The following is an 8,857-nucleotide window of genomic DNA, read 5'->3' on the forward strand; positions in this document are numbered from 1 at the left end:
TGGGACTGTTATAAAATCCTGCTGGTTTTTTTGCTGAGAGCCAGGCTCCTTCAGGTGCCATTACGCTGAGGTACCTGCATATCCTAGGAAGTCTAGTGTGTAGATAGCTGATACCTGCGTTTTCCTTGGCAGAATGCTTGCTGTTCTGTGTACGGACAGAAGGAACTGAAGGACTTCCTCCCCAGCCTTTGGGCTTCTGTCCGCAGGGAGGTGAGTGTTACTTAGATAAATTCACTACTGTTAACTCCCAGTTGTCAGGCATGAGGGGAAATAATACACCCTGTCCTTTTCCCTCTGTTGCTGTGCCTGGTTATTCAACAAGCAAGCAGTGGGGCACACTTCTAGTTGAATGAGAAGAGAGAGAGTTCCTACATGAGGGTCAGCTGCTTGGTGATGTAACTTGATCACTTTTGCACAGTGCCCACTTCTTGTCCTTCCATGGTAAGGAGCAGAGGTGATGACACCTATGGTACCGTACTGAATAGAGGGGGAGAGGAGGAGGCTTAGGGTAGGGGATCCCAATAGCCACTGCTCAAAGTTGGCATTCTGTTTCTCAAAATTATGTATATCAGTCCTGGTGAGAATACATTGGGTGAGAAGAAAGTCATTTGAGGGGTTAATTTTCATTGCTGTGCCCTAAAGGTTCTCAAACCCTCCCCTGCCTCCCCCAAAGGAAATAGGCAGTAGGTGGGTGGGGTATCACCTGGTGCAGGCTCACCTCAGTAGCCATGGGATCCCTCCCTGACAGGTGTTCCAGACAGCAAGTGAGCGGGTGGAGGCCGAGGGCTTAGCGGCCCTCCACTCCCTGACTGCCTGTTTGTCTCGCTCTGTGCTGAGGGCTGATGCTGAGGACCTCCTGGACTCCTTCCTTAGCAACATTCTACAGGGTAATGGGGCCATGGGAGCCAGAGAGGGCAGTGAGCACACTAGAGAGAAATTCCTTAAGGGCTGATGACCTTTCATGTGTAGCCCCCCATGTTCAGTGATTTGAGGGCTGGAGCCCTACTTGAAAACAATTTGAGTGGTAAGTGCTAGCAAACCGCCCAGGTCTCAGTTCTCCCATTTATATGGACTATGGGGCTCAGGCCATGCTTGGCCTGCGCCCAGGCCTGTGATGTGCTGCCTCTCTAGACTGCAGGCACCATCTGTGTGAACCGGACATGAAATTGGTGTGGCCTAGTGCCAAACTGCTGCAGGCTGCTGCAGGTGCCTCTGCCCGGGCCTGTGACCACATCACCAGCAACGTGCTGCCTTTACTGCTGGAACAGTTCCACAAACACAGTCAGGTAAGAGAGCAGGATCTTTTGAGGAAATGATGGTGCCTCTTGCTAGGATCCCTTTCTCACAGAGAGAGAGAGCGCTAAGTGTTGAGCCTGGGCCTCAATAGTAGATGCTGGGTTTTGCTCCCACTAGCTGCTGCTGGTTCTCTTATTCACTCTTTTCCTGACACTCTTACATAAAAGGATAGTTCTCCCCACTTCCAGAGTAGCAGGATTGAAATCCTTTAAAATATTCTTTGACTCCAGTACCCCTTAAAACATTACAGAGCAACCAGCGGCGGACGATTCTTGAAATGATCCTGGGTTTCTTGAAGCTGCAACAGAAATGGAGCTGTGAAGACAAGGGTGAGGTCACCTTCCAGATGTGGTATTCTGGGGGCTGCTGAGTACTGAAGCCGATGAAGGAGGGAAGGCAGAGTGCCGTGGAGAAGTAGTCTAGAACAGTGGTCCTGTCGTTCCGAGGTTTAGCATAAGAACGCTTAATGGATGAGACCTCTGTTTTTTTCCCAGTGTACTTCCTGAACACCCAATGGATTAAGCTCTTTCAATCTGCCCCAAGTTGTCTTTGCCTGACTGCTGAGTCAGGGCTTTCCTCTAACCTGGACTCTGTCTCTCCCTAGACGAAAGGCCTCTGAGTGGCTTCAAGGACCAACTGTGCTCACTGGTATTCATGGCCCTGACAGACCCCAACACGCAGCTTCAGCTTGTTGGTATCCGTACACTCACAGTCCTGGGTGCCCAGCCAGGTACACTTAAGGGAGAGAGAAAAGATAGGGGTATTGGTCCTTTCCTTGCAATTTTCTATCTTAAATGAAGAGCAGTCTTAATTTTCTAGTTCTCACTACAACTCTGGTTGACTTGGGATTTCTAATAGGACTTTTGGAAAGGCTGTGGTGGCTGCAGGGGAAGATAAGGTTTGTTTGCCCTTTTAACACAGGTCTCCTGTCATCCGGGGACTTAGAGCTGGCAGTGGGTCATCTATACAGACTGAGCTTCCTGGAGGAGGAGTCCCAGAGTTGGTGAGAATCTAAAGCAGTGACATAGAGCCAGCTGTTCCCTGCCTCTGTGTTGGCAGCAACAGAACCAGCAAGGATGGACCAGGGCTCTGTGCTTCTGACCCTTGGCTCTCCCTAGGGGAGGTGGGCCCTGTGCTTGACTCTGGGTGCTAACCTGTTGGAGATGTGGGACTGCTGTCTCTTTTCTTGGGCATTAAGAAGCTCTGTCCAACTTAGTAGTGTAGGAACTTGAGTCCTGCTTTTCAGTAAGGCAGCCTCAGCAGCCCACACTCCTGAATCTGCCTAATGGCAGGCCTAGGCAAGAGAACAGTGGGCTAAGGCTTAGCTAATGCTCCTTTGCCCTGTGCCCCCAGCAGGGTAGCAGCACTGGAAGCATCAGGTACCCTGGCCACTCTCTACCCTCTGGCCTTCAGCAGCCACCTAGTGCCCAAGCTTGCTGAGGAGCTGTGCTTAGGTATGTGCCTCGGGTCTTCTGTGGCCTGCTCCTTCCTAGAGAGGCTTGGGGACATTCATGCTTGCCATCACACAGTAAAACTTTGTCTCCTGGGCTGCTTTCAGGGGAGTCAGATTTGGCCAGAGGGGATGGGCCCACCAAACACTCCCAGCATCTATGCTGTCTCCAAGCCTTGTCGGCTGTATCAACACATCCCAGCCTTGTCAAGGAGACTCTGCCTCTGCTGCTGCAGCATCTCTGCCAGATGAACAAAGGTAACTACCAAGAATCATCATCAAAGAGCTGGGCTGAATGGGGAGCTGTAGTCAAGCTTGGAGTTGATGCCTTTAAGGCAGTGGTTCCAATGGCAGCTATCCATGAGAGTCACATGGGAACTTTTAAATAAAATATTGATGCCTAGGCCTCACTGAGTCCAACTAAATCAGTCTCTGAGGAGGGATGGGATTTTGGCAACAGTAAGAGCGCTGCCCATGTGATTTGAATGTGGAACCAGAATTGAAAAGCACCACTCTCAGGCCATGCTACTCAAAATATGGTCCATCAGTCAGCAGCATGGGCATCATCTGGGAGCTTGTTAGAAGTGCAAAGTCTCAGGCCTCACTGATCAGAATCTGCATTTTAACAGGAACTCCAGGTAACTCGTACACACATGCTGGTTTGAGAAGCACTGCTCCGAGGCATAAGTGACAGGCTTCTGCGTGCTCACTCACCACGGCCCTCACTAATTTCCTAAGCTCCCTGCTTTGCACTGCCCGGCCCTTGTGGTGGAGCCACTCAACAGTGGATGGTCTGCTGTTACATGGTAGAAAGAACACTGGCCTCTGAGTGTGGCCTGGGATTGATTCCTGAACTTTGCACTTAGTGTCACCCTGGAAAAACCACTGGTAGTTTTCATTGAGCCCCCACATCCTCCTCTATAAAATGGGGGAAATGATACTTCTAGGATTATGAAAAATGAGAAAATGTACGTGAATGCTTCTGTTGCAGAGCCTAGCACAGAGCAGGTCTCCACTGTGAAGTGTGAATAGATGAACAAGAACATCCAAGAGAATAAAATGACTTGGTTCTTTAATAAGACACTCTTGGTCTCTTTAGTCACTCATCTTTGACTGTTCTTCCCATCTGCGCTAACTGAAATACCTGGAAGTGCTTTTGAGAAAACCTTACAGAGAACACTTTCTCACCACACAGGGAATATGGCTGCAGGACCGAATGAAGTTATTGCTGTCTGTCAAAGCCTCCAGCAGGTGGCAGAAAAATGCCAGCTGGACCCCGAGAGCTGCTGGTATTTCCATCAGACAGCTATACCTTGCCTGCTTGCCTTGGCTGTGCAGGCTTCCATGCCAGGTAACTTTCTCCATCTCCCCTCCTACTCCTCCACTGGACCTCAGCCTTCCACCAGTGTTGACCAGCACTGCCACCTTTGGGGTACCGCTGGTATTGCATTTTGTACCATCAGAGGCTTACTTTGAATCCTTTGTCCCCAAATTGAGGTTTCACTTTAAGCAAAGGGTGCAGACCTGACCAGTGGCAGGAACCAAAATCCATTACTGTTAGCAATGCTCAAAAGGATGCACACCTTTCTTCCCTTTAATTACTATGTAAATAGTTTAGTTAGAATTAGGTTCTGAATCAAGCACACCTGGTTGGGCTTCATCTTCAACTCCACCACTTACTTAGGTGAAGATATTTAGCCTTTCTAAGCCCGTTTCCTCACTTGTAAGGGGGGAGATAAAGAGAAATATCTCTATCACAGGGCATTTGGTAAGGATGAAATAAGATAATGCATAGTGCCTGGGAACACAGTATGTATAGTAAATCAATGTATGGTAGCTGCTATAATAAGGACCTATGAAGATAAATCCATGTAATCTCTAAGTTTTTGAAGACTTTAACGTAACTATTTCTGATGTTAAGAACGTTCATATTAGCTAGCCTTATTTTCCATTGTTGCCCAGGCTAAGGACTGTACACAGAGTTCTTGAGAGCTCTCTGTGGCCCATGTTTGACCACTCCTGTTTCTGGTGCCTTGCTGGTTCTCAGGGCTACAGCAGTACTAGGGAACAGGTTAGGAACTGCTGATCTTGTGTCATGATGATCTGAACCACAGTCAAGGCCTTGTGATTGTGTGTGTGTTGTTTTGATCTTGCAGGGAAGGAACACTCAGTTCTGAGAAAAGTGCTGTTGGAGGATGAGGTCTTGGCCGCCATGGTATCTGTCATTGGCACTGCCACCACACACTTGAGCCCTGAGTGAGTATAATCATGGATGTGGCTTGATCCCAGAAAGGACGGCAGTCTTGGGAAGAAGGAGCAGACAGCTGCTTCCTGAGCTGTCCTTTTCCCCAGCATCAAATGTGGAGGCAGTTATTCGTTCTCTAAGTTTTGCTGGCAAAAGAGGAAGGGGCTTTTAGCACCATGGACTGTGGGGGTGGGTGGACCACGGACTAATGTAGCTGCAGATGTGCAGAAGAATCGCCTGTGGAGCAATTTTTAACTATACATTTTCTCTCTAGATTGTAAGCTTCCAGGAGAACAGGGACTTGGTCTGGTTCACTGCTGTATCACCAGGGCCTAAAATGGGAACGGTTCCTGGCATATAACATGTGCTGAATTAATATTTGTTGAATGCATGAATGACCACGCTCAGGCCCGTTGACTCAATGACTCTATTGGGAACCCCAGGGCTGCTTTAGAACCCTGGCTCCTTGGTGATATCTAGTGCTCTACCCTCAGCTTAGCTGCCCAGAGTGTCACCCGCATTGTGCCCCTCTTCTTGGATGGCAACATCTCCTTTCTGCCTGAAAACAGCTTCCCTTGCAGATTCCAGCCATTCCAGGTGAGGGTCTGATGGATCAGATGGGGAAGAATACTGGGACTTCTGTCCTTCCAATTTGTAGGGCTAATCTGGGATGAGTATTGGGGCAGACAAGCCTATTGCTGGCAGGACAGGCTCTAGGGCTCTTTTTCCTTTGTAGGATGGCTCCTCAGGGCAGAGGCGGCTGGTTGCACTGCTTATGGCCTTTGTCTGCTCCCTGCCTCGAAATGTAAGTGGGCACATTTGAGGAGTACTCTAGTTTAACCCTGACAAGGGGATGTGGGTCCCAGGTGACTTCTGGGCTGAAATTTGTCACAGGCTAAGCTGATCTGCTCTCCCCACTGGAGAATTTAGTTCTTGTCCATCCTGGCCCCTGCTGCCACTTTCTGCTGTCTCTCTTAGAGTTCAGGTGTTCTCTGGGTTCCTTACACGGCCAGGTTTTCTGCAGGTGGAAATCCCTCAGCTGAACCAACTCATGCGGGAGCTTTTAGAGCTGAGCTGCTGCGACAGCTGCCCCTTCTCCTCTACCGCCGCTGCCAAGTGTTTTGCAGGACTCCTCAACAAGCACCCTGCAGGTACTAGAATGAGGCTGCAGGTCGGAGCCTCCCTGATTCAACTACCGATGAATCTTGAAGTTCAGTCCTCCGCCTCTTTAAAAGTGTTCTATCTAGTTGTGTCATCCTACTCCCTACAGGAAGCTATTTGGGATAATTCTTTAGTAGAAGTAGACAGCTCTTTTCGAATGCCAGCACTCATGCATCATGAGAACACCAGGGTCTCACACTGGTGTGCTAGAGCTGAGTGGGCAAAGTCCACAGCCAAAATGATATTGTTCTTTTCTAATGGCTTCTCAGGGAGCTCTGCATTTAAATGATTTACATCCTTCGTTGTTAAAGGAAAAACATGTAGCCTTCGTACCAACATTTCCTCCCTCCTCTTTAGGGCAACAGCTGGATGAATTCCTACAGCTGGCTGTGGACAAAGTGGAGGCTGGGCTGGGCTCTGGGCCCTGTCGTACTCAGGCCTTCACATTGCTTCTCTGGGTAAGGAGTTGGAATGGATTCTGGCTAGAGAGAGACAATTATGTCTGGTTAAATAAAATTTTTCCATTTGACCTTGAACCGTAAGCATACTTCTTTGACTGCCATGCCCTGACTGTTCTCTTCTAATTACAGGTAACAAAGGCCCTACTGCTCAGATATCATCCTCTCAGCTCCTGCCTTACAGACCGGGTAAATCCATTCTGGAGACAGGAGAACCTAGGACCTAAACAGGAACTTCCTGTTGATCCTTTTCCTCCTAGTAACAACTGCCATTCTCCTCTGGGTATTTAAGATTCTTCTCCCCTGATGTACCTCAAAGGCTCCTTTTTCTCCAGCTCATGGGGCTCCTGAGTGATCCAGAACTAGGCCCAGCAGCAGCTGATGGCTTCTCTCTGCTCATGTCTGACTGCACTGATGTGTTGACTCGTGCTGGCCATGCTGAAGTGAGGATCATGTTCCGCCAGCGGTTCTTCACAGATAATGTGCCTGCTTTGGTCCAGGGCTTCCATGCTGCTCCCCAAGGTGAGGAGTCTAAAAGAAAGGCCCCAGAATGTAGACCTCTCCTTTGCTCAGGCCACATTCTCCAAAATAATTCAGGACCTCAATGCTTGTTTCCAGATTCTTGTCCCACTCTTTCCCTTTCTTGGGCATATCTTACTTATTCTGAGCTTGAGGGGCCTGGGCATATCTTGCTTATTCTGAGCTTGAGGGGCCTTTTTTTCCTAACCACTTTGTAGGCTGATGTCGCAACTTTATGAGGGATTAGAGTCGAATTCTCAAGCTGTACATTTGTGCAGTTTCTCCCAATCTTTTCCATTTTTTACAGATGTGAAGCCAAATTACCTGAAGGGTCTGTCTCACGTACTTAACAGGCTGCCTAAGCCTGTGCTCTTGCCAGAGCTGCCCACGGTAAGCCTTGCAGTCAGAGCCTCTAAGCAAGGGACCAAGTCATTGTTCCCCAGCTGGGGCTAGAAAGGGGAGGAGGAGAACCAGGCTCATCACCTATGTGGTCATCCCCACTTTTCCTGTGCCCCCTTAGCTGCTTTCCTTGCTGCTGGAGGCCCTGTCCTGCCCCGACTCTGTGGTCCAGCTCTCCACCCTCAGCTGCCTTCAGCCTCTTCTATTGGAAGCACCCCAAGTCATGAGTCTTCACATTGACACCCTCGTCACCAAGTTCCTGAACCTCAGCTCTAGCCCTTCCATGGTGTGTTGAGCCCCAACAACTCTTGGACACCTACGTCTCTCCTTCATGGGTCTCCCCTCACCTCCTTGTGGTTGTGTTCCAGGCTGTCCGGATTGCCGCACTGCAGTGTATGCATGCTCTCACTCGCCTGCCCACCCCTGTGGTGAGTACCTCAGATGTCCCTCTCTGACCTGAAAACTTAGAAGAGCCAGAGAAGTACCTTTTTGCCATAGTCAAGTGGGACTGGCCGCCCTGCTGTGTGACTCACGTATGAACTGCAAGGTACGGATAGGCAGGGGTTGCCTGACTACCCTATAATTGAATGGCCATCCTACCACATAGCATACGTTGGAATCACTAAAGAATAGGAAGAATATTAGTTGTAGAGTCAGAGAAGCAGCTTTAGGTAGCCTTGATTGAGCAAAGCTAAGATTAACTCTTCTAACTCCACAGCTGCTGCCATACAAACCACAGGTGATCCGGGCCCTAGCCAAACCCTTGGATGACAAGAAGAGACTGGTGCGCAAGGAAGCAGTGTCAGCCAGGGGAGAATGGTGAGTTTTTAGGTCATGGGGAGAGAGGGGATTAAAATGAGCCTTACCACTAACGCTGCCAACATTCTTCTTGCCTACAGGTTTCTGCTGGGGAGCCCTGGTAGCTGAGCCCTCTGTCCTGGCCTAGACTGTTCTGACAGACAATCTTACCTAGAATTACTAACTATTGAGCCATCTTGCCCAGGGCAGGGAGACCACCGGCCTTTGATTGCCTTTCCCACGGACACGGCACAAATGCTGGGCCTCTGTTGCATGGCTGTCCAAGAAACATAGGAATCCTGATTTCTAATGAATTTGTGAAGTAACTGAGTGTGAGACCACTTGTATTTGAGGAAAGATCTTGGTCTTGGGGCTCTTCCATTTATGTGTCAGGAAAAGGGCGATATGCTGCTGAGGGGTTAATGCTGATGCGTGTGGCCCTGAGGACCAGGGATGGTGGGTGTTGTGTACCTGCTGGAGAATAAAGATTTCTTTTGGTAATGGGCTTTTCAGATGTTCCCCCCTCCCTCT

At 49.3% G+C, this 8,857-nt stretch overlaps 1 protein-coding gene across 5 annotated transcripts in view; it reads left to right on the forward strand.

Annotated features, from left to right (window-relative positions):
- MMS19 (MMS19 homolog, cytosolic iron-sulfur assembly component) overlaps window positions 1–8,827 on the forward strand; it is a 31,013-nt gene extending 22,186 nt beyond the window's left edge. The window contains exons 11-31 of one of the 5 annotated variants that reach the window (XM_001500382.7): window positions 133–210; window positions 749–887; window positions 1,132–1,286; window positions 1,547–1,625; window positions 1,901–2,026; window positions 2,218–2,299; window positions 2,650–2,750; window positions 2,855–3,004; window positions 3,942–4,097; window positions 4,903–5,002; window positions 5,486–5,588; window positions 5,728–5,796; window positions 6,016–6,142; window positions 6,510–6,610; window positions 6,743–6,799; window positions 6,946–7,132; window positions 7,437–7,519; window positions 7,650–7,814; window positions 7,897–7,956; window positions 8,247–8,347; window positions 8,428–8,827. In XM_001500382.7, the coding sequence (XP_001500432.4) occupies window positions 133–210; window positions 749–887; window positions 1,132–1,286; window positions 1,547–1,625; window positions 1,901–2,026; window positions 2,218–2,299; window positions 2,650–2,750; window positions 2,855–3,004; window positions 3,942–4,097; window positions 4,903–5,002; window positions 5,486–5,588; window positions 5,728–5,796; window positions 6,016–6,142; window positions 6,510–6,610; window positions 6,743–6,799; window positions 6,946–7,132; window positions 7,437–7,519; window positions 7,650–7,814; window positions 7,897–7,956; window positions 8,247–8,347; window positions 8,428–8,455 (2,247 nt within the window). In that variant the 3' untranslated portion in view covers window positions 8,456–8,827. The remainder of the gene's footprint in view (window positions 1–132; window positions 211–748; window positions 888–1,131; window positions 1,287–1,546; window positions 1,626–1,900; window positions 2,027–2,217; window positions 2,300–2,649; window positions 2,751–2,854; window positions 3,005–3,941; window positions 4,098–4,902; window positions 5,003–5,485; window positions 5,589–5,727; window positions 5,797–6,015; window positions 6,143–6,509; window positions 6,611–6,742; window positions 6,800–6,945; window positions 7,133–7,436; window positions 7,520–7,649; window positions 7,815–7,896; window positions 7,957–8,246; window positions 8,348–8,427) is intronic. The other 4 variants (XM_014733184.3, XM_070223288.1, XM_023641485.2 and 1 more) reach the window with 4 other exon arrangements.
- Window positions 8,828–8,857: the final 30 nt, after the last annotated feature.

Source organism: Equus caballus, chromosome 1 (genome assembly GCF_041296265.1).
Source record: "Equus caballus isolate H_3958 breed thoroughbred chromosome 1, TB-T2T, whole genome shotgun sequence".
Lineage (NCBI taxonomy): Eukaryota > Metazoa > Chordata > Mammalia > Perissodactyla > Equidae > Equus > Equus caballus.